Source organism: Plodia interpunctella, chromosome 23 (genome assembly GCF_027563975.2).
Source record: "Plodia interpunctella isolate USDA-ARS_2022_Savannah chromosome 23, ilPloInte3.2, whole genome shotgun sequence".
Taxonomy (NCBI): domain Eukaryota; kingdom Metazoa; phylum Arthropoda; class Insecta; order Lepidoptera; family Pyralidae; genus Plodia; species Plodia interpunctella.
The window spans coordinates 235,928-261,865 of record NC_071316.1 but is presented as its reverse complement, the minus strand read 5'-3'; the positions used below and the strand labels follow the sequence as shown (position 1 = coordinate 261,865).

General features: G+C 34.7%; 2 protein-coding genes across 3 annotated transcripts in view; both read right to left on the bottom strand.

Moving 5' to 3' along the window:
• The window catches only part of LOC128680149 (cell adhesion molecule DSCAML1-like), a 204,901-nt gene that overhangs the window by 20,538 nt on the left and 158,425 nt on the right, over positions 1-25,938 (bottom strand). The gene's annotated exons all lie outside the window — the stretch shown is intronic.
• LOC128680150 (beta-1,3-galactosyltransferase 5-like) lies at positions 10,815-12,933 on the bottom strand. The gene is made up of 2 exons (XM_053762994.2): positions 12,185-12,933; positions 10,815-11,878 (listed from the first exon to the last, which is right to left on the bottom strand). The coding sequence occupies exons 1-2, from the start codon at positions 12,852-12,854 to the stop codon at positions 11,631-11,633; spliced, it is 918 nt and encodes a 305-aa protein (XP_053618969.1). The 5' UTR covers positions 12,855-12,933; the 3' UTR covers positions 10,815-11,630.

The window sequence follows — 25,938 nt, the reverse complement described above, 5'->3', positions numbered from 1 at the left end:
AGCGAAGCAGACATGATTTTCAAACAAATGTTCACCGCCCATTATAATAATTTGTTGTTTTTACGTCAATTTAATAGACTCTTTTGTATGTATAAACATACGTTGATAAGTTGACTAAATAATAGTGAAAACAGCATCAGAAAACGGTGAGTTACTTAAAAGTTAGACTTTGTTCGATATTATGATTTTCCTACCTAGGTGTACAGTATATCTATTTACAGCATTATGAACAAAAAAAAAACAATTTTAAAAATCTCTAGCATCACCTGAAAATAATACAATTAAAAGCTCCTCTGAAAGCTCCAGTGCAAACAAGATATTCTGTTGATATTAATGAACCGCCGCAACTTTTGCGAAACTTCGATTTCAATTCATTAAGAGCTTAAATTTGTTCGGAATTTTTGAGCCATGGTCGCACCTACAGAGCTTAATTTTAACCCACTTTCAATATGATTGAACGATTCTTAAGCTTAATCTGATAGTTCCAACTTTCAGTTTATTATTTTATTACCTAAAAGCTTTTAAATGTTTTACCATAACTGTACATTGTATCTGATTCATTGCCTGATCGATTTATTGGTGATTGTCATTTTGTAAAGCAATTGTAAAGTTTAAAAAAAAGGTAGACAGGAATTTCTGTATAGAACATTGGGAAATGACTACTCCATGTCCTCCCATGGATATGCATATAGCTTTGGCAACCGATACTTAACAATGGCATTCCCAAAGAGAGTGCGATGAGTAATGATAAAAAATTAAAAATAATCGGTGCATTTTTTACGCTGACCCCGTGCTTCGCGGCGTCACATCTCGTAATGATGAGAGAGAGGTAGTTATGTGTAACCTTATTACACCTTATACATCGATATATATATATATATATATTATAATCAGCACTCGGATCACAATCATAACCTGTTTTGATATACCTTTTGACTATGTACATTATGTACTTTTATATATTATTAGAAAGAAAAAAAAAACATTGTAAGAAACAATAATGGTAAGCCGATCTGGCATGATAGGGACCAACACTGTTCAAATGAGTTTCTTTCGGCATTTCTTCTCAGCAGTGGTCGTTCCGAAATGCCAGTAGTTTGTAGCTTGTGAGAAATAACTATAAATATAAAGATTGACGAGAAAAAGTGCCTGTGAAGGTCTAATTTCTGAATAAATGATTTGAATTTGAATTTTGAATTTATTAAATAAATAAATATTTAAGTATCAGTTTTTTTACCGTACCTAATTATGAATGAATGAATTAACATTTATTGCCAAAAATTAAATTATCAATAGGTTACGTTATACCATGGAATTAGCAGGTACTCAGTATTTACTAAATCCAAGCGTTAAACTAATGGTTAAGTTATCCGACCTTGTTCCCGCTATCAAGCGAGTTCATGCGTCGAATTGAGATTTTTATTTTAACTACTATAGAACCTAGCCTCATTGCTCAGCCCTGGTCCATTACAACAACGCAGCATATATTGTAGCTCCGTTGTTTCCTTATGACACCGACGCGCATTGACGTACGTCGAAATCGCATACAATTTCTGCGGTGTTGCGTTGTCTGACGATGGACGTCAAAAAAACAAAGCGCGACTGAGCAGTTGACCATGGCTATGAGTATATGACTCATACAAGATAGTAAGTACTGAAAACTTGGCAATCATAATTTATATAGTTCGTTTCACATTAACTTCCACATTTTAAAGCAATCAAAGAATCGTTTCGCTAGCATTTCAAACTATTAAATTTAATAACCTTCCCGTTCCCGAGGGTAATCCGTTTTGCACAATAATACAAACGAGTTTTGCTGGCCCACTTCGTCGCTAAGTGTTTATTACCACAGAATCTAAATTGCATGATATTATAAAGATAAAAATATACATGGACAAATCACACAGATTGAATTAGCCGCAAAATAAGTTCGAGACTTGTGTTATGGGATACTAACACATTGATCTTTTCCCCCCTTTATTTGGGGTCGGCCCTCTTCATACGTTATACTAACTCAACTATAGTCTATTATATAATATTATACAAATACATAAGTAGTGTATTATTGTATTATTATTATATTATTAGGAATGATTTTGCGTGCCTAATAATACAGCTTCGATGAGTTTCCAAAATAAAATGTTCACATTATATTGTGTATATTTCATGACTCCGTGCTTGGCTTCACTCACAACTATGATTTAGAATCCACAATATTAAATTTTCATAGTGATTTCAAACTGAAGCATTCACAAAGCAAATTCGTTTTGAATTTATTATATATTATCTAATATTCATATTATTTCTACAAATTAATTGAGACGTTAGGGAATCAGAGGGGTAATATTGCTCGCTCCCACTTATCGGGGTAATTTCATTTTCTAAGCAACATAAAACGATATTTTCAACAAAAAGAAATTATAAATTAACAACGTGGGCACAAATCTCCATATAATATAAAAGACCATTACTTTACCAAAAAAACAGATCAATCTTCAGGCTGGATATGATCTCAGTCTGTCTGTTCGTCTATTCTTATCAATGCTAATGCACACGCGAGTGATTTATGACACAGAGTATACATATATTTCCTGAAAAATATACCGCATTTGTGGAAAAACTCCAACGTTAGTAATGATTTGTTGGAAAGATTCAAAACTTATATATTAGATTTAGCTCGTAGCTTTGCCTGGGAATAGCACAAATTATAATGGTACTTTTATCCTGATATTAATAACCACAGGACAGTAAACCCGGGACGCATCTAGTAAATATTTTTTAACGTATAGAATGAAAGGGATTCTTGGTTGATCTTATTTTTCTGGATCGTAGGGTCGTTACCTACAGGGTGAAAGTTTTTGTTCTGTTATTTGCGTCATTGCTATTCATATTATTTTTTAAATATTCTATTAACCTATCTTTCTTTATCATATTTTCTTTCACCAAATAGTTACATTTTACAAGTTAATTACATTTTCATTAAAAAATCGTCCTCAGTAACGAAGCACGTCGCTTCAATCTTCACAGATACTTATCGCAACATGCTTCGCCATTGCAAAATTTCTCCGCAACACGCTTCGTGTAAAGATTTGTACAGAGAAAAACATCACCACAGGCTTCGTCCAAAGAAAAAATAATTAACTTCCTCTACACTCCTATTTTCAAGATCTTAGTGACATTTTTTATTAAGAGATTATTAGTTGACACGGTGACCAAAATTGAAAAACTTTTGTAATGCAATTTTCTCATCAAAATTGTTTCACTGTAGCGACACCTTCACCACGTCAGATAAGTATGTTCTGTCGTTTATATAACCCGATCAGACACGAAAATGGGTTTGTATATAAAAATAAAAGCTTGTAAGTGACGAATCTGACTTATATAACACAGGGTTAACGCTTTCCCGGGAACGCTCAATAAAGCTGCGGAATATTTAAGACACGGAAATAAAAGAAGTGTTTAACCTTTACGACTTAATTAAAAGCTCCGTGGGCTGAAAGCTTCATTAGAACAGGACAATAAAGTTGGCGGTGTAAAAAGTCAGGGATAAAAGTTATATAACTATATAACAATACAAATTATAATGGATGGTTATTACGAATACATACAGAGTCTAAAAATATTGTTCGTCCACAAGTGGCCGATCATCGCCCACTCGAACTATCACTCTACACCATAAATTTATCTACATATTCTATAGATAATATAGATTGATCTACCGATAGTAGAAAGCTAGTGACGTGTGGTTCCGCCCTAGAATAGGACCACTCCATATCCTTCAGTGGATGATGTACGAGGCGATTATACAACTGTTAATACTGTATCAAATTCAATTCAGTAATTTTAGTATGATGCGCAAACAAACATATAGATGAAAATTTAAAAAAATGTGATAGTTTGTCATAAAGAGCAATAATTACTTTTCTTTAATATCTCCTAAGTACAGATATCACAATCCCACCACGAATATCAGAACTTAATATAGATAGAATATATTGACACAATCAATTACCTATGATCATCTGTTGGCTAATCTCGCCACAGAATATAATCTTGGTAATAGATAACTAGATATAGTAATGTATTAGATTACTATCTAGATTGAAGGGCATGCAATTTAAAATAGGTACATAAAAAGAAAATAGCTCAAAAAATAAAAGAATTGCTTTTATTTACGGAAAAACAAGGTTTAATTTCACTCTCACACGTAAATTTTGTTAAAAAACATACAGTAATTAAAAGAAGTGTTAAACTGAATGAAAAATTCGGAAAAAAGAAAAAACATTGAAGTCGTACAAACAGTAATTTTAAAAAAGTATGCCAATTAATTTTGCTAATATGTGTTTATGACATGACCTGCGTGGGTGCGAGAGATAATTGTTCCGAACTTCAACTAAAGTTTAACGAAAGTAATTTCATAAATTAAATGCAGAAATTCACGATCATTAATTAGAATTACCATTTTTGGAACTTTTTTCCTCACATCGCCAATGTGACTGACCCACATTGGCGATGTGGTGTTGCTTTGAGATGTGATATTAATTGTAAACTTAGGATGAGAGGTAAGGAGTTTTCCTGTCTAATACAAAATATTATAGGTATTAGTATTTTCATCCTCGGTCCAATGTGAAAATAAAACAGATATGAAATGAATAAATATATGTATACGGACAAATCACTCAGATTGAGTTAGCCTATTAGAATATAGAATATATTCTATAACATATACAATAAACATATATAGATAAACATCCAAGATCCAGGTCAATCTGAAAAAGATCATTTTCCATATTGACCTGACCGGGGATCGAACCCGGGACCTCCTGTGTAGCAGTCCGGCATGATGACCATTAGGTCGTCAGTCAAATATTCGATAGCATACATGTATACGAATTATTACTTTACGACTGTTATAAAATACAAATTATATCCAAAAAAACTAATACAATCCTGTTTAGCATTGCATAAGGCCCCGCCCTATAATAGGACCACTCCATATCCTCCCGTATCATACGAGGCGAGTAAGGGAGACACAGCTATAATAATAGCTGATACACTGACAATGGCATTTCCCAAAGAAGGTCAAGCACGCGATCGGATATTATAATCAGAGTAAAATTTTCAACATTTTGTAGATAGTTTTTTATGCCGAAATCTGGCTTCGCAGTGTCACAGCCCCGAATCTAACCAGGAACATGCGAGTATGAGAGAGAGAGAAACACATTTGGCGCGAATAAACCACAACCCAGACCTGATTTATTCTTAATTTCCTACAAACATACATTATTGATAAGATCCCGGATTATCCGTTAATAATATCGGTCATTTTCCTCGTTTTGTTTGGCCGGTACATAATTTTTAGGGAAATATGTAATAAATAAAATATTTCCAGCAGATTACGGTAAATCATGATATTGGGAGATTATAATTTTTATATTTGAAGCTGTGATCGAATGATCCCAGATTGGAATACTTTTCGTGCCACATGAGTTGGATTAACATTTTGACTCATGTATAGTAGTTGCAGCGACAACTACTTGCTTCCGATGAAGGAAAACATCGTGAAAACACCTGCATATTGGTGGACAGTTTAGTTCACTAGTGTGACTAAATAATTGTGTGATATGTTTCCTCTGTGAGCATGCTCAGTTGCATTCTGAGTTATAATGCTTAATGTTAAACTGGCCGCTTAAAAATATCGTAAATTTTGAAAATTCGTTTGTAATTTTACGATAGTCTACCTAATGTCAGTTCTCTTTAAGAATCATGTTATTGCATATTATAGATTAATTATTTACTTCTCATTGAATAAAAAAGTAATCTACGTATTGTACGTTAAAAAACGTCGATAAGAAAAAAACACGCTTGCATAGAAACAAGCTTATACAACACGATCAAGAATATTAAGTTTATAAAATAGGAATAACGTTGAAAGAAAATTCAAGATCTAAATTTATTGGAAGTCGAGCTGAGTCTCGGAAGAAATCAATACTCGCCGTCAGTGATCCCTTGCTGTCAATTAAAATGGAAAGGTTCCATTATAAATTGTTCAGTGAAGATGCGCATTTTTATGCCTCGAACACTGACATTTGATATGACTCATCTGACAAAATGGAATCTTCTGTGTGTGTGTCTTCAAAAAATCTCACTACATCCTATATCGATCTGGTCAATGCGGTTTAAGCGTTAGTAATTTAACCGCTCGAATAATCGTTTTTTGACGGCTTCATCAGAAAACATAGAATTTCCTCTATTATAGAAATAATTAGTTTGTGTGTGTAAACTTTCAGGAATCAATTGTCGAAATTACAGAGAAAACTGCATCAAAATCTGTTGCGTAGTTTAAAAGGAGACGGAGAATTGTTTAATACGTGGTGATTATGTATCTAAATATTACTGTAACAAATTTATATTATTATAAACAAATCATGTTAAATCCCCACAACACTATCAATTACTGTAATAAAAGCAGGGACTGCTACAGCAATTATAACGTACCCTCAAATTATATTATAATAAATGCTTGGGTCCAATTAAAACGCGATTAATGATTGTGTTACTATTTCTCAGATTTAGTATTATTTATATTTATTGAAGAGCCACTACAGTTAATTGGTTTTCACTAATTGTTTTATAATAATTCTGCCAATACTTTGAAGCCTTATTGATTGATAGTGTTTGTGTAGATTTAATTTAACAGTTAATATTTAGTCTGGGAGCTAAAGGAAAACATAAGTATGTATCTGCTGCTTCTCCTCCTGCGCAAATTGTAAGAGTGAATCAAGGGACAAGGCGTGAAAGTATAGAGATAATTCTTCTAAGCAATAGGCTTATAAGGTTTCACTATTTAACCTCAGTCCAATAAAGGCTAGGATTCGTATGCACGTGTTTGTATAGAATCGATGGCTGTGTTGCGTACGCTTAGGTCACAATGCTTGCGCATATTTTCTGCATACTAAGTTGTATGCAGCCTTCAGCTCGCCATACTAATAAGTCGCCTTCGAATCTCGCGACTCTTGATTCAAAAAATCAACATTAAATCATTTATTCAGAAATTAGACCATTTCCAACTTCATATTCAATATTAAATAATATTTTTCATATCCACAAATTTCGGAACGACCACGACAGAGAGGAAATTTTTGATTTGATTTCAAATGTAATGAGTGCTGATGAAAAAAACAATAGAAAATATATATTATCACAAATTTTCACTACATTATCTTAAATTGTGCACACGAAATGACTGAGACACAAAACCGTAAAATAAGTGTACGTTATCATGTAACAAAAGATCAAGAGCCAATTAAATAACGCATCATGTAAAACATGGGCCCCAAGACCGGCCCTTGGGGCACACTACACCGAATTCAAAGACAATTGTGCGGCGCGAAACGAAACAATCGCATAAAGCCATCCTATTGTTATTCTGTGCTGTTTCCATCGGAATTGAACCCAACGCTCTCTAAGAATCTCCACTTTTTATTGTAATTCCGCCACTGTCTCCGGTTCCGTAGTTAAAGCTAAATTGTATTTCGCAAGTCTCGTTTTGGATTCTTTTACTGGTTCACTTTTGTTGTGTTTCGAAACTAAAACTGGTGTGTTCACAGATTTTGTAATGAATTTTGTAATAAAATAGAAGTGCCATCTGTCGTCATTACTAAAAAAAAATAACCATTTGACGCTCTGCATACGAGTAGTTTGTTTGCTACTTGTTTGTAGCTTTAAGATATACTATTTAACACGACTTGAGCAATGCATGTGGAGTGGAGGCGTGAAGGATGGAATTCTGAATATGTTTGTAATCTTTGATAAGTTTTCTACTTACTTATGAAGTGTAACTCATTGTGGTCCGAATAGAATTAATAAATAAGGAACATTTTCGTCACAAGGCGTCTTAACCATTGGAACACCCCTTCAAATACAAGTGTAAAATTTGACGTGAAAAAAGTGAAGTTGCATAAAGTACCTAACAAAGCTTTGACTTTGACATATAATAGAACTCAAACGTAAACTTCGTGCGATACGATTGACCGAAGAATCTGAAAGAAGTGCTTTTGTCGCAGTTGATTTGCGTGCCAATGGTCCGACATCTAGGGATGCCGACGACAGTGCGAAGTGAGACAAAAGTAGGAAAGGGGACCCTGGGCTCCGACGCTCAACGATAAGGAAGGAACCGGGAAAATGTTCTGATGAAAGACATATCGAAGAAGCCTTAGAATGACAAGGATAGATATAACAGGTAATTTGAAATGTATTTTTTTTATCAACAACTTCTGATTGATTTATGTTATTCCAAATTCTTTACCTACAAGTAAAATGTTACAGCAGCAAGGTTTTATTCCAAGGTATACCTCAAATGTCACACGGATTTAAAGTTTACTCCCGCCTTAAATTTTAAATGTCCCACATTTTGTTTCGAATATATTTCCTACGATGCAAGCTTTCTTAATGTCTTCGGTTTAATTCTTGTAATGCACTCTGATATTTAGTTCTTTTTAAATATATTTTTAATAGCGGTTCGTCCCTGCTTCGCTCGGGTAAAAACAATAATTTATACACCTAAACCTTCCTCAGCAATCACATTATCTAAAGGTGAAAACCGAATGAAAACCTGTGCAGTAGTTTATCACAAACAGATAGACACGGTAGAGGACTTTGTATATTTGTAAGTATGTCTGTCTACTATTTTTCACATTGTTAATGTACACCTATAAAAATGGTTCTGATATTTTCCTAACGCCATAACGGTACCCTAATCTGACGTCAATGAAATTTTTTAGATATATTTGTTGAAGGGGCAGATTTCCTTCACGCCTTTGTACCCAATTGTATACTGAACATCAAGTCAAGGTACCCTAAATAGACCTTTTTGCGGTCGTAATAACGACGAGTTTCGCATGAATTTAGATAAGATATACTGCAAGCTGTATCTTATTATTTCAGGTAGAGTTTCGGAGTTGCTTCCCGTGTCTTATTAATATTTAACGAATACACTAACTTTTGTATCGTTGGTTAAATATTTACGGTTGAAAAGTTACAATGAAATATGTGATACGTAATTCTGTACATAAAGTTTGTCAAGTTGTTCCACAAGCTTGAGCTAGCTTTACTTCAAAATTCAGCGTGATTGATTCAGTGGGTTTTGTGTAAACGAGTGTAAAATAACATGCCGACAGCACGACAAGTACTACTAAAATTATTTTAGTCTCAACCACCCCAAATAATAATAAAATAAAACAAAAAATTGTATGTTTGTTCATTACTTATTCACGCTTTATTTGTCATATCTTTTTTAAAAAAATATAATTTTGGTACGATTGAGGCACACATTTCCTATATAAATTTTATAGATAGTGACACGATTACGATCTCACAGAAAGTCGTGCTAGCCTCACATTGGAAAATTCACGTGAAACCCCGTGGCTTTACGTGAATTTAAGCCGTGTTAAATCTAGTATTTAATAACGAAATAAACGTAAAATCATCCAATCGGCACACATACATACCACGACCTGGGTGTATGTAATTCTTTGAGAGCTTTAGAAGCTTATAAAGTTTTAGTGACGTCGTTATTGTCATCTGCAGCTATCGACTTTTTTGCCGGAGAATTTATTTTAATGCTTTTACTTTGGTTTCGACTAGCTTTTATAGATTTTTTAGGATTTCCCGACCGCGTGATGTCATCAAATTATGAGTTCAGGGGGAAAGTCACAGATAATGTAATGTTTATAATATATAAATGGGGAAAATTAACAACCTCTTTTTTTTTTTAAGAAAAGAACAAAATTTATTTAAGTGATGACCGAAGAAGAAGAATTTTACAGTTCACGCATTTATTTTGTTTTCATATATATTTTAATTATTGAAAGTACGAGTTGTTAACCTTCAAATATAGAGTCATTGTTACAGTAATGATCACGTGTAATTGTCAAGTGTGAGTAGTTTAGGCACTCACTGAGGGTTCCCTCGAATCGCTGTCATTTGTTAATTATATTGTCTGTACCTAAATACATATTTACGGTTTTCGAATTTGTACCATTTAATCTTCTACTTGTATTTCATGGATCAGGTACAGGTCTGATTTAATTCCCTTGTGAAATCACAAAATGTTTTTTTTTCATAATATAATATCATCACTGGGCAACAGTCTCTATAGTTTTCCTTACGTTTTATAAATATTATGTGATAAAAATGATCATATATACATTTATCGCATTAACATATACGTATAAAATCAAATAAATGAAAAAAATATATAAAAAATCCAACTATATAGATTGCCACTAACAGCTGTGATCATTACTTTGCTGTGATCATTACTTTTCATAGCTTTTGAGGTTCAGATCTTCTTTCAATATATAATTGAAAGATCCTAATCCGAAAGGCCTGATCAGTATAGCACTTAAACTTATACCTCGGGATAAAAGTCCGTGGTACACTCGCGAGCAAGAAAAATACGATAATAACGGCCACTTAAAATGGCGAGGTCGTGAGGGGAATTTTCCCGAGCCTTATTTTCCCAGTTTCCTGTTTAGACGTCCCAAATATTTTCTGGGAAATAGCCGATGTCTCATAAGTGCATTTTGGAAACCATTTTTTGTTTTTTTTTTTCAAGAATTTTTTATCAATTTTTTTTCTAATGCCACTATTATTATAAAGGCGAAAGTTTTTGCTTCAATTTGTTACTTCTACACACTCCAATGCCTGGGCAAATTTATGAAATCATTCCTTCCCTTGGGGAGTGAGTAAAAAACAGCATCATCTCAAAATAAAAACGTATATTTTCGTTAATAGAAGAAATCATAGGAGGGCATAATATTAATAACACTTAAAAAAACGGTCAAGTAAGAATCGGTCGAGTCCGCTGATGGTTCCGTACCAACTTATAGAGATAACTACTTAGAATAGATAACAAACTTAAACTAACAACTTACTATTGCACACGGCTTTTTTCATAAAATTCTCCATTTATTTTTACAATGTAACTATAAATTAGCAATTTTTGAATATTTTTCTATTTGTATTTTTTTTGCAAAATTTCACGATTTTATGTCAAGGTACTCTATTTGGTTTTGATACTAATATGCGTGTAAGTTTAAGTTTTTGATATCTGAATCAAGAGTTTGGCATAATCTGTTGCTAAGAAATGAAATATGTTGATAAAAATGTGATGATGGCAAAAGGTCAAGTCAAAAACGGAAAGCCTCAAAGCAACTTTTTAAAACGACATAATTTACATATTCGTAATATTAAAATAATAAAACACCTACATACTTTAAAGATAAATAAAAATAATACTTGCACAGTCTTAAAATAAAAATAAACTTAAATATATTTTGAAATAAACTAAATTCTAATTTTTTTAGCTATTAATCTATTGTTTTCTTATTTAAAATACTATTTTTGTAATTAACAATCGCTTGAGCGTCCTTCCTGTTTCTTCTGCCGCCATAAAGCGTTGGTGTCCAGGAATTAAACAACAATAAATAAAATGCCTGGCATTAAATAATATTATTTTCCTAATTTCCTTTAAAAAATATCTCTCCCACGTACGTAAGGGCTAATCGTGAAGACCGAATAGCTACCAAACCAGTACATTGTCTTACCACTGGGTGGTTCGGACCACATCAATGCAAAAGACGGAACAGCCAGGCTTCATTGTGATTACGGAGCCATTTCTCGTAAAAATATAATGTGTTGGTTTTGAACAGCTGTCTCCAACGCCTCTCCAACTGACAGAGTGGTATTCTGGGTATTTCGAGCACGTCTGCGCATGTTTTGGTAATGTGGATGTCGTCGATCCAATGGTAAGGCATTCTTTGGACAACTCTGAGGAGCTCATGCACGGCATCTTGGGAGTACAGGATCGCCCAACCTGATAAATATGTATATTTTATAAAAATGGAAAGGAACTCGCTACCGGCCTAATGATATGGCAAATGACGCGCACACTCATCGGTAAATACTAGCACACCATTGCTGTACCGCGTGAGGAATTCGCGCATTGCACCACCACCATGACTGGCCACATCTTGCGTAAACCAACAAATTAGACAATTAACATATGTTTTGCTATATTATCTGACTGGACTCAAGAAATGATAGATGTGTCTCAATAGTCTGACAACTAAATGGTGCGAAGTGCAACAACTAGCACGTTATACCAAAGTGTAAAACTAACCGTGACAAAAAGTACCGCAGTAATCCATAACAATAGGTTTGTACTTCGATTTAAAAGATTCGTCCGCGTAACAATTACATGCGATCAGTCTCCGTGCTCCCCACGGCGACAGTCTCTGGACCAGGAACTCCCTGAACTCCTCCGGGTCCACCGCCACGTCGTCATCTAGCTTCAAAATGTATTTCGCGTTTGGACAGTGGTGCGCGACCCACTTCAAACCCATAGTGTGCTTATACGTCATATTAACATAAGCATCTACAAAGTTACCCATCACGATATCTCCGTAAAGATCGCTCTCGTTTCGAATCTTCTGAAAGTCAGATGCTTTGAACGAATTAGGCTCCCCAACGAAGAACAACACCCTGGTCCATTCCCAAGGCGCCGTCCACGTCTCTCGTATCCACTTCCTTCTCTCATAATGATTCCACTTTGTGGTGACTATCACTAACAAAAGCAGGCTGTGATTACACCGTGGGGGGTTTATGAGAAATTTGAAATCCTTCAAATCTATCAGCTGATTGTAAACATCGTCTGAATGTTTATATATGTAGACATGACCGGGTAAAAGTATTCGCGTTCGGAGCGGCTCCAGACTGAGCACAGACGGGTAATATTCAACAATCAACATACATATGAATACAAGATATTGCAACATTGTTGTTTTTTCCATATTATAATATATCGATGCGCAACAAGTAAACACAAATATTTCATTTTACCATAACTTTTCTCGTTTCAAATAAAATTTGAATGAACATTCAAAATGACAGCAAACCATAAAGTTTGAAAAGAGTATTTTTTTCTAAAGAGACTGGCAGCGAAGGATTGAGGCTACCATAATGATGGTTTCTCCGACTGTGCCCGATTCTCACGCGATCGTCATTCAGTCGCGACAGTCATTGACAAAAAAAATAAAACAATTAAAGCGGAACTTATAATGATCACAGTTCATTGATCTACCAATTCTCTCCAATTTTAACAAGCTTTTATTCACCTGTTTGTGTGTAATCAAATCTAAAGCATGTTAATTTTTGTAAAATTTTCTACGTCGCTTCATGATTATAATAAACATGCTAGTTGGTGCACCCAGAGTCAGCTCCCAATGAGGGAATACCCCAATAGTTTCAGCACAGCCATGACTTTGAAATAAATAAAATAAATAAATATATTAGGACAAATCACAGCATTGAATGCAATAAGATCTAACGCCAATAAAAGACATTATTAAAATGACATATGTAAACATCATTTTTGTAAAAAAATGCTTTAGCTTTCTTTAAAGTGAGTGAGTGTGTGTTATTGTTAAAAACACACTCTATAAAGACCGTGGATCTCGTACGAGACGATCAAGGAACACATGCTTTGGCAGCTGAAATATACGTAACAATAACATTCCCAAAGACAGTCGTCAGGCAGGCGGCCAGCCATAACTATTCTGAAGTTCTGAATTTTCAAAATTGGAAGGTTAATTTTTTGCGGTGAGCTTACTCTAAGCCGCAGTTCAGTAGCAATCTGGCCAGAATTTTAAACAACCCGTTTGTTTGTCACATCCGGAAATGACAACCAGGAACATGTATGATGATGTCTTAGGAAGAGCCTGAACGCTGCTTTCAATTGGTCAATATAGAGATATAGTCTATGGGAGAGGCCTATTGGCAGCATTTCTGGAGTCTTTACTGATACTTTTAAACAAAAAAAAAACGAAAGCGGTACATTAGGTATATATAAAAGCAGACAAAAACTTTTTGATTTATATGCCCAAAAACAATATAGGTTCGATACCAATTTCGTAGAATATGTTAGGAGTTATTCAAAAATTCTCAAAAAAGTATGTGGGCAAGCTAAATCTAATTATATTAAAAATAAAATTAATAAGGCTTCTAACAAAATGAAAGAGACCTGGGATGTTATTAATAAATAAATTAGTAAAACAGTAGTTAAGGAAAGCATTCCAGAAATTAATTATAATAATAAAAAAACTACTTCGAAAAAAGAAATAGCTGATTTATTTGAAAATTATTTTACTAACATACCTCTAGAACTTACTTCTAATATAAATTCAAGTCCTAGTAATGCTGTATCTCTACTTAAAACTAATGTCACTGCATTTAAGTTTTCACACATAGGGTATGTCTGTTAGTTTGATTCAAAATATAATCAATGTCATAGCTGTAGACTTAGCTTTTATATTTAATCAATGTGTTGACCAAGGTACTTTCCCAGATTTAATGAAATATAGTAATTTAATTACATTATTCAAAAAAGGTGAAAAATCTGAGCCTGGCAATTACAGACCAATTTCCATATTACCCGTATTAAGCAAGGTATTTGAAAAGATAATGCTCAATCAAATGCTACAACATTTTAAGACCCATAATCTTTTCCACGGCCATCAATATGGCTTCACTGCCGGAAAAAGTACAACTGACGCGGGAGTGGCTCTTGTCAGTCATATTTACAACGCGTGGGAGAACTCACAGGATGCCATCGGAGTATTTTGTGATCTTTCTAAAGCATTTGATTGTGTAGATCATGAAACACTTTTGCGAAAGCTTAGTCAGTACGGTTTTGATTCTAAATCAATTGAGCTAATAAATAACTTCTTACTTAAAATATAGGTTACAAACTGTTGATATTAATAACGTTAAATCAAATGGTTATAATGTAAAAATTGGCGTACCACAAGTCTCAATTCTAGGACCCTTTCTCTTCTTAGTTTACGTCAATGATCTGTCATACATGGTAGAAAAGCGGGCTGACATCGTGCTGTTTGCTGATGACACGTCATTAATTTTTAAAGTAGACCGCCATAGCGAAGATGTTGATGATGTAAATCGTATTTTGTCTACCATTTCGAATTGGTTTTCTGCTAATAACTTATTGCTGAATGCTAATAAAACACAATGCATTAAATTTACACTTCCCAATGTTAGGTAATTGAAATTGAACAATTTTCAATAATTTTATTGGAAATACAACTTTTATTTTATTTATTTATTCAAATTTTGATATTTTTTATAATGATGTAAATTCGTCCTCCTAATTTTTAATATATGTATAAGACCTATATTTGTTAATTGACGTCCTTGGAGAAAAGGCTGCGGAGAAGTTTGTTGCGCCGCTTCTTCTTCACCTGCGCTTTGGAAGCCGGCAGTGGACTTAGTTTAAGTAATTTTTTTGACGTCAATAAGTGATGTATATCATCCTAAATTGAATAAAGAATTTTGAATTTGAATTTGAAAAGCGTTGGAATTGTTGGCTGAAGCTAGTCATAGTCACATTTAAGAAGTCACAAGATAAGCAAGGATTGGTCGGCTGTGTAAACATTACCATACTAGGTACTATTAAAAATAGAGATTAGATTTTTACTTTTGTTTCTTTGTTGTTTTTTTGTTTGTAAATGATAAATACAAAAACTACTGGGCTGATTTTGATGAAATTTGGCACAGAAATAGACGAAACCTTCAGGAGTAACATAACAAGAAAGTACTTTGTTATGATTATTTTACCCGAACGAAGCCAGTATATTATAAAGTTCTTGGATAGTAGTTCTTACTTCAGCGTGTCAAGATAGTAACGTCGGAGCTGGAGCGGGAGATAATGTCGAGGAGAGATTTAGGATGCTGTAGTTAAGAGAAACTCCGGGAAATTCATTTTTAAACTAACATTTTTTGTTGTACATGTTTTCGAAATTTTAGTGTAGTTCGTAAACTTGCTTAAATTGCACTGTTCAACAGCAATTTGATGTGCGTAATTAAAATCTTCAAAAACTGCTGGCTTCCAAATTTGTTTGTAGTAAAAGAAAAGACTGCCAAATCCCTTGATTGACTTCTACAATCTGCGCGGGATGAGAACCACCCGAAAAATCAAAGGAAAGATTTGCAGGTCTTTTTGCTATCTATCATCTTCCACCTTATTCGACTCAAGTGGTATCTACGGTGATATGGAGTGGTTCTATTATAAGGCGGAACTACACACAAACACAATCTTAGAGTGGGTTGCACCGGTCAACTTGAACTGCGCGCTGTCGTACTTTGCAGTGCAGGTTGAAGTTAACGTAAAAGTTGACTTGTACATACAATGCACCCTTACTGAGCGTATATTTTCATAGTAGATAATATAGTTGAAGTAAGGGTCTGGGAGCATTGATTACAATATGTGAACTACGGAAATTAGGGGAACAGCGAGGCGGAACTGAGAAACTAGCATTGCTCGAGTTTGTTCCAATTTACTCCAAGGCGCGGATGTCGGGGTCGTAACTTTTGTTGTTGTAATATTCTCATTTAAGTTACGTGATCTTGCCAGCTTATTTTACGAAAATGACAAAGAATTTACAGCCTAGTTACGGCCAAAATGAAGTTACTCAACTGTGTCCAGAGTTTATCATTTTTCCATGTTAGCAGTCCACGTCTAGACTAGAATCCACGATTATAATGCCTCCAGTATCCTTGACACTATTATAATGTCCATGCCCAGGATCGGCTCCAAATAAAAGCACTCATCAACAATGATCTTATTTTGACACGCGTTGAATGCAACAAGATCTTCATAAAGGCAAGAAGGCTTGTGGTGTTATGATTTTTCTGACGACAACAAAGCTTGGATCAAAAATTGCGTATTTTTGTAAAGAAAACTTATTACTTTATAATTCACAAGCCGATAAAGATATGTTCACTTCGTTCCCTTTAATTGCTACATAGTTTCAAATAAAACCTTAATTCTCAAATCGTAGACAGAGTACAAGCGCATATACCCGTTTTATGATTGTCACAACACATTTATTTATTTGCAAATCAAACCACATCAAACTGCCCATATTCGTTGCAAACTCGTCTCTATTAGCACAGCATAAAGATCATCACAGGATATACATTGTGCAGCTCGCCCCTTGGGATGTATGGTAAAATACTAATTTGATACTACAAATTATTTAAATAGTAAATTATTCAAAGAGCATACGTTTGGTTTTATTTAATTATGGCTATTATAAATAACTAATAATAGATATGGTAAAATCACACAAATTGAGTTAGCTCAAAAGTTAGTTCCAGACTTGTATTATGAGATACTAACTCAAGAATACTATTATTTACACTATATACATATTTAGATTTAAATCCAAGACCTAGGTCAATCTAAAAAAAATCTTATCTCGCAGGTTCGAATCTTATGCGTGCTACGTGAGTTTGTATCTCTCTCTCTTCATAGTCGTATTCCTCATGGCTGAGAGTCGTGGTCATTACGTGAAATTAAACACACAACTTTCTTGGCATTAGTAATGGAGTGGTTTGCCATTGCCTTTTCCATTTCACACACAAGTTAATAATCATCAGTGTGTAGGTTTCCTCACGATGTTTTTTCCTTCACCGGAAGCAAGTGGTGGTCGATGAAAACTACTATACATGAGACTGATTCGAACCTGGGACCTTTCGATCGACAGGCGGGCGTCTTTACCATTACACCACCACCGCTTCGTGAGTTTGTATACCTGGCTCATATTAGTAATTTTCATAGACCACCACTTGCTTCCGGTGAAGGAAAATATCGTGAGGAAACCTGCACACTGGTTGACAGTTCAAGTTTACTAGTGTGTATGCGATTACTTGCTACTAGACGCAGTAGGTAGTCGTAAAAGTTAAAAAAATGTCAGCAATTGAATGAAATGCGTGTCAATGGTCTGACAACTAGAGTTGTCGACGACCGTGCGAATTGGAGAGGAAAGAATAGGAGCGCGAACCCTGAGTTCTAACGCTCAATGTCTGAGGAAGTAACTAGTTAAACGCTCAGACGATAGAGAGACTTTCCATCATTATTACATATCTAAATTATATAAATTAACCATTGCTGTCAATCGTTATCAAATACAACTCGGAAACTGTGCTAAAAGATTAATTTTAACACCCAACCCCCTTTTTAACCCCATTAAAAAGTGAAAGTTTGGCCTAATAAATCCGGGCATTTTTCATTGAGGAATTCTTAATTGTAATCGATGTAGATAACGAAGGTCTGTAATAAAGTAAGGGAAATTGATTCCGCTATAAATTTCTCTGGATCGATATAATTTCTCCCCTTTGAGTTCGGGGTTATTCGGGAATTAATTATCTTTCTAATTGGTATCAGGTATTAAATTCGCGTTTTGTTATCTAGTAGATATCTATCTTGTTTATTTATTGTAAAAACCAATAAATAAACAAGAAAATTTACTGCTACTATCTTTTCACTCCACAATTGCAGACGGATGCTTTGTTCTACAGGAAAACCCATTTTTTTACTTATTATAGGTGTATTTTACATTTTCATTTAGTTACCGATTTTTTATTGAAGGCGACATGTTCAATGACAAAACGGTAACGAAGTTTTCAAGGTCGTAAAATTTTCTTTTTTGTCTATTAGATACTTACATTTACTGTTCTGCAATCCATACTTGTATGTTATAGGGTGGGATGTACCGGTCAACTTCAACCTGCTCCGAACAACACAAAGTAAGCCATTTCAGTTAATCGGCGTCGGCGCACGTCAAAATTGACTGGGGCATCTAAACCTTAATTTATTGTATTAGTGATTAAAAATCATAAAGCGGTCGTAATTCTCAAACACCTGGTCCATTATTTCGAGAATATTTCTATAAAATCATAATCTGCGAAAGCAATTATCTCCTCTGACAAAAGCACTTAAACCGTCCAGATAATCCACCCATCCATGAAAATATTTGAATGAAAAATTCACCAAACACCCTTACATTTCCATTTTAATTCTGAACCAAATAACAAATAAATAGGTGTTAGATGTGACGCTTTCAAACTTTATTAATTTTATAGTGCAACAGCCATGACTTCGTCTGCTTAATATTAATAAAATCAAACGTAGCATATATGTATACCTACCTACATCTAGACTACACCTGTCTGTAGCGAACTGAGAACTATACTCGAGATCGAGCTATATCGAACTATATAAGAACCTGGGTATAACTTCGGGATTTAGTCCTAACATATATAAATTCAAATTCAAAATTCTCTATTCATTTTAGGATGATATACATCACTTATTGACGTCAAAAAAATTACGTAAACTAAGTCTACTGCCGGCTTCCACAAAGCGCAGGTGAAGAAGAAGCGGCGCAACAAACTTCACCGCAGCCTTTTCTCCAAGGACGTCAATTAACAAAAAATATAGGTCTTATATATATATATATATATATATATAGGCCTTTAATTCATGTCAAAAAAGTACAAAAAAAAGGGTCAGTAAGTCTGTCTCTAATTTCAAAGGACAGTTGAAGAAAGCGGCGCGCGACGCAACAAACTTCACCGTAGCTTCTTTTTCAAAGACTTCTTTAGCAAAGATCAGTCTTAAAAGTATATTATAAAACCAAAAAAAAAACAAAAAAAAATAAAGATAAAGGTATCTTAAATCACTTTGTCGTGGAAAACCTAACATAATAGATAAATATGTCACGTCTCTTTCCCATAAGGGGAGGTAGGGAAACTTAAGATTTACACATGTAACTATGCTGACAAAACTTCTAAGATATTTCTCAATTGCCAGATCGTATATAAAGGATAATTGACACTCATATACCTTTCTATAATCTCGTTTCTCGGATCGCATAAACCCGATGGCGATTCTAAAAACAATACAAACTAAATACGGTAGCCGTACAAATTAAATTCGACAGAGGGTAGGGTCGGAAAATAAATTCGAGATGTTGTAAAGATTTTTGAGCTCTTATTTTCAGCTCACGTTCTAATTATTTGGAGAGGTTTGTCACAGTGCATTATTTTTTAATCAAAGTTAATGAGATTTTGTCGACATTTCAGCTAGAATTAAATTAAGTATCTTAATGCAACAAAATTCGTTTTCTGCTTATTTTGCTGGTATATTTCTGTTATTCTGTTCGATGGAAGGAGCTTATCTTCCTTTCAACAAATGCTTTAACACGTACTGAATAAATAATATTTATATTTGACAAGCGATTTAAAATATAAAAATAAGTTTCAAAAGTCTAGGCGATTCAGTTATTTGGTTTAAATTACAAATAATACTTAAGTGAAACCTGAAAATAAGCAACAAAAGTGGAGTTTATAAACATTATTAAAACAATTGCTACAAGAGCCTCGCTCTTAAATAAAATGATGATGAACTAAGAAAATCATCCGGAATATACTCAGACGGAAGAGAAGAAAATAAATTCATAAACCTTTAAGCCAAGCGTATGCCATATCTGGTTGAGACTATAAAAAAAAATCTATAGCAATCGTTTTTTTGTAACCAGTACCAGTTGAGCAGCGAAGGGGTAAAAGGGGTGTTGTTTACTCTGTAGGGTTGCTTCACAAGCCACAGATCGTCAACGACGTGGTTTGCAGTATTCTTTGTTTGTGACAGTATACCTGTCTCATCTGAGGGTTCTTCCTCAGCCGTCAAGCGTCGGAGCTCAGAATCCGCTTCCCTACTTTTTCTTCTCCATCTCGCACGGTCATCGACATCCTCACTTGTCAAACCATGGACGCGCACGTACTTACAAACTGGAAAGTCAGCACTTTTTTTGCGAAAATCACAGTCACATCCCCGAATGCAACTTAAATAAGGAGAGCACGATTGATTCGACACATTCACGAAATTATCTAAAAAAATCAATACCCGATAGTTGGCGAAAGAAACTACTTAGAATTAATTACACGCAGCAAACTGGAATGAGTAACGATTAGTTGAGTTAGATTAGTCAAGTTTGATTGCACGTCTGTAACACGCGGATTGATTGCAAATTAAGCTAAACTGTTTAGTTGTAGCTAAATAACTAAATAACTTATTAGTTTTATGGTAAGTACATTCTACTAGTTGTCTAACTTTAGTGCGTGGCCGCGAATTTAATAAAATCTGACACCAGTGTTAGCAACTAACACACTCGAAATAAAGGCTTGTCAAATTCTGTTTCACCGCTGGCTGATAAAATATCTGATAGTCTATGTAACATATCAAACAGACAGTTAACAAATAACTTTATTTACCAACTAGAATCCCGTCCCGATTTCGCTCGCGTAAAATCATAATAAAAAAGGTAGCCTCGTTAAGGAAGGTTTCGTTTTCTTTGCGCCTTTTTATCAAAATCGCCCGAGTCGTTTCTGAGTTTATTCATTATATATAAATATTGTCTTAAGACAAAGACACCTTGTCTTAAGACAATATTTATATGTAATACATATAAATATTGTATAAATTTTACACAACTGTACATATGTTTAACAATTGTACAATATTTATATGTAGTTACCATCAATTATCAATCAATCAATATAAATATTTCTATATGATAAATGATTCCTGTAATTATGGTCTTAAATAAAATTACAAATCGTAGTAATGTTATGTGTTGGTACAATTACCTCCTACTATTCTGTTTTTAGTTATATAGCATGCTTCTAATTTGGATTGCACCAGTCAACTTTAACGTTTACTTTAACCTGCGCGTATAAACCCAAAGTATAGCATTTTGTCTAAACGTCAGCGGAGCACAGGTTAAAGGCAACGTCAAAGCCGACTCACTCTGATTTATTAGTTTTACAGTAAAAACAGATGTAAGCACTAAGCAAATAACACATGCTATTTACAATTAGTAGGTATTCTGATACAGCCGTGGGTCGCAGCAGTTCTAGTATCGCTTAGTTTACAGCCGCAGAAGTTTCTAGAACTGAGACCACGTGACTCCTGCGGTCCACCACACGTGCACTAGTTTACAATGTGGTTTTGCTCGTTTCGCTACTGAATAGCTAATAATATTCACTATGTAATAGCTTACTTGGTATTTAATTAGCTCTGCCTTCGCTGGCACGGCCACGTCTTGTGTAGTATAGCAAATTACGTAAGAAATTAATATTATAATAGTGATTATGCTGATCCCGCCTGGACATGGCAAACTAAAAATTGCTGGCTCGATGTCGTAAAGGATGATACCTACGCGTGCCAATGGTCTGACAACTAGGGATGCCGAAGACCATGCCAAGTGGAGGAGAAAAAGTTAGGAATGCGGACCCTGTGTTCCCACGCTCTGTGGTGGAAGAAGTAACGGGGAAATCGCTCAGATGAGATAAAGAGCTATGTTTGAGTAGTAATAGCTTATCTAGTTACCATAAATACTCAAAAAATAATATAAAAATGTATTTCATTTAATCGTTGCCATCTTTGTGTATTGGCCATTTGGCTATACGATGCGGCAAAACTAGATCCTTTATTCGAACCGTACGATATCCATATATTATATATCCCTGGGCGTTTTTCGGCTATGGTGACAGATCATTACTGTTTCGGCGTTGTATAAGGCTTCGATGGTGTGCCTTGGCTGACAATACTATTTTGGACTTAAATGTTTTAGAATAGTGCGGACATTGAGAATACCATTGTGGCGTATCTCCACACTCCGAGATGTGAGCGATAAGTGGTAGATAGCTCACAGATTTTAGATAATGTTATGGTGTTATTGATTTGTCGACATCGGTGGCGCTGTGGTAAAGTGCTTGCCTCTAAACCAAAAAATTCCGGGTTCGATCCCCGGTCAGGTCATGATGGAAAATGATAATTTTCTGATTGGCCCGGGTCTTGGATGTTTATCTATATATGTATTTATTATAAAATATAGTATCGTTGAGTTAGTAACCAAACCTAACATAATAGATAAATATGTCACGTCTCTTTCCCATAAGGGGAGGTAGGGAGACATAAGATTTACACATGTAACTATGCTGACAAAACTTCAAAGATATTTCTCAATTGCCAGATCGTATATAAAGGATAATTGACACTCATATACCTTTCTATAATCTCGTTTCTCGGATCGCATAAACCCGATGACGATTCACAATATAATTGTATAGAGGCGGGTGGTGGTCTACTTTTAAAGTGGACCACGATATCCATAGGAGGTCATCGAACGGTCTTATACAGCGGGAAGCACCCGCTAAGCGCGATGCAATAGCATTGTATGAATTTCCTAATAAATGCAGCAGCCTAGAATATCATAATTACGTACAGATTGTGTGTCTGTCTTTGACAATACTGTCATTATTTAGATATTAGTTGTTTTGTATTTTAACTACTCACTTATTATGTATTCAATACTACACTTTATCTTTCAAGAGCGGTGGTCTAGTTGTTGCTGTCACTGGTGAGGAACAAAATATATACATATATTTTGTTCCTCACCAGTGAATAAAAATGTAAAATATGAATTAGAATTAAAATTAGAGCGGACTGTAGATTTAGGTTGGTAAAAATAAAAATCCAGGAGCTACGGAGAAACGTGACCGTTTATTAGAGGGAGAACGAACAAGAGAGCGACATTCGATACGGACAATGTTGCCATAACCAAAAAATTAAATATAAAAAAAAAAAACTTTTTAATGTTGGTGTTCCAACAACCAGGTTCTGCGACCTTGCCGCTTTTCTAGTTGTATGGATATGTTTTATAATAATAAATAATAAATCTTTATTGCAGACATATAGATCCATAGGTATAATAAGTGCATCATAAAAGATAAAAAAGATAAAAATAAAATTAAAATAAGTAGTTACTATTACAATAAAAATATTGTAAAAAGGTTAGTGGTTAAGTGGCGGCTACAGCTGCCAGCCAATGTCTATAAGTGTCAGAGCACACCAGTCTTTCAGCCAGACTCTTTACTATACTGTTTTTATTTCGATGTCTCTTGTTTTCTATATTTTTGGTGCCGCATCTGTGTTTAGGGTTGCCAGGTGAGTCGCGAAAAAATACCGGACAACCCCAACTAAGCTTGGTCGCAAAAAAAGTAACAAAATATAATAATGCAGTCATAAAATTGTGGTCGCCAAGACTATGCTAACTTTGAGAAAGTCTTTACTCAACAATGGCATGAATATTATAATCTACTTCTTACTATTACGAGCGAGAAGCGCGCGCGAGTTTGAGGGATTTCATGTTTACTTACCCACTTTTGTAGGCGCTCGTGACCAGTAGTACTTTCCTCAAAATACCGGTCATTGTTCAGTCCGGTATGACTATTTTTATTTTTTACCGGACAAGCCTCGAAAATACCGTACTGTACACTTAAATACTGGACATCTGGCAACCCTATCTGTGTTCTGTCTGGAGAATATATCTTGTCGCGTATTTCCTGGCCACGTGACATCGCTCATGGTAAAGCTAGGCTAATAATTTAGTTTTGGACCAGTATAAGTACTCAGCTGAATGTATGCACAAAAAGGTTAAATATTAACATACGGGAACCCTAAATATATAAAACTTCTTTTAAGGGTTTCTTTTATAACACTTCACAAGAAGTTGAGCCGAGTTCTTTGTTCTGAATGTGTTTTCTTATTAACTGACACTTGTGTCAGATTTTATATATGCTTATAGGCATTTGATATGCCTAGTAGTAGTCGCATACACACTAGTAAAAAACGAGATAACCAGGTTTCCAAGCAATCGTTATTCCGAGGGTAATATTCGATGTTTGAGCTAGTTCATTGAATTTTGTGTACTATTACCTATCGTATGCGGTATTTTTAAGATCAACAAAACCGTTAAAGGTGATATGAACAGAATTAACAGCTCTATTCAAGCTTTGGTTTAAAAAAATCACATATAAATATTAAACTCGGATACGAACAATCGTAAAAGAATTTGAGTCACCCACATTGCGCTCCTTAACCGACTCGGCGCTAACGTACTCGAGGTCAAAACTCGAGCCATGCATAATTCAGAAAAAAACTTTTGATTCGTTCAAGGCACAATGCTTTCATGAAATATTCATGGACATCGTTAGCGGCTCTGCTTTACCAAGGAAAGGCTCTTAAGCAACTGGAAAGTACATTCGGCTGCATATAACGTACTAGTGGCCCGTCCCGTCTTCGCTCTATCTATTGAAACACCCACATAAAATTCCGCTGCATGGTTTTAATCGTGCCTGTGAAGCCTTTGATCGAAGTGTCACAAGTTCAATACCTATTTGAGCCATTTTGTATACCAATCCGACTTGTATATAATAGTTTGATGGAAAATATTGTTAAGACCTCAATAAGAGTATGGTCCCGGATAAACAGGGGAGTGAATCAATTCCCGCTCGTTTCAAGAATTTTTCATCTCATTATTATTATCAAAATTATTATGCTGTTGACTGTACGCTGGAGTCCCAGTAGGAGAGGGTCGCCCGTTACGAAATTTTGCGTACTTTTTAAGGAGCTAAATTATAAAAGTTTTTTGGTTACGTACTCAAAAAGTGACAACAGAGCTCTGATTTTGAGCATGTTTATGTCCACACTTTTATCTGGTGGTCTCTGTCTCTCTCATCTGGTTACTTCCTCAGCGGTATGGCGTCGGATCCCAGTATCCTCTTGCCTGGTATTCGGCAGTGTTAATGATTCCTCAGCCGAAATTGAATATTTAAGATATATTATTCACATTTTCACGTCTTTGCATGCGGTCATTTAAGTATGTTAGAGTTAAAGCTTAGAAACTGACAGGTGCATAGGGCGACTTTGTTTTAACTATGTTGTGATTACTTTATTAAATATTTTATTTAATTACTACATAAAATTTTATTCTAACAACTAAAAACCATTAACGTCAGTAACTACGCCTAAAACAGTCGGTAAAATTAACTAACGAACTGTTATCTCACAAAATAACAATTAACTATCCATCTAATTATTGGAGCGGTTAATTTAGCCCGTCCGCGCAGGTCGGCTGAACAGTTAACTGATGTTTTGCGGATAGAACTGGTGTA

Bases quoted from the DNA above. Each gene is read 5' to 3' on its own strand.
- LOC128680150 (XM_053762994.2), bottom strand. From the start codon at position 12,854: ATGGAAAAAACAACAATGTTGCAATATCTTGTATTCATATGTATGTTG. The intron at 11,879-12,184 runs GTTAGTTTTACA...CATATTTATCAG, and splicing joins CTGCGGTACTTTTTGTCACG to GTTGGGCGATCCTGTACTCC.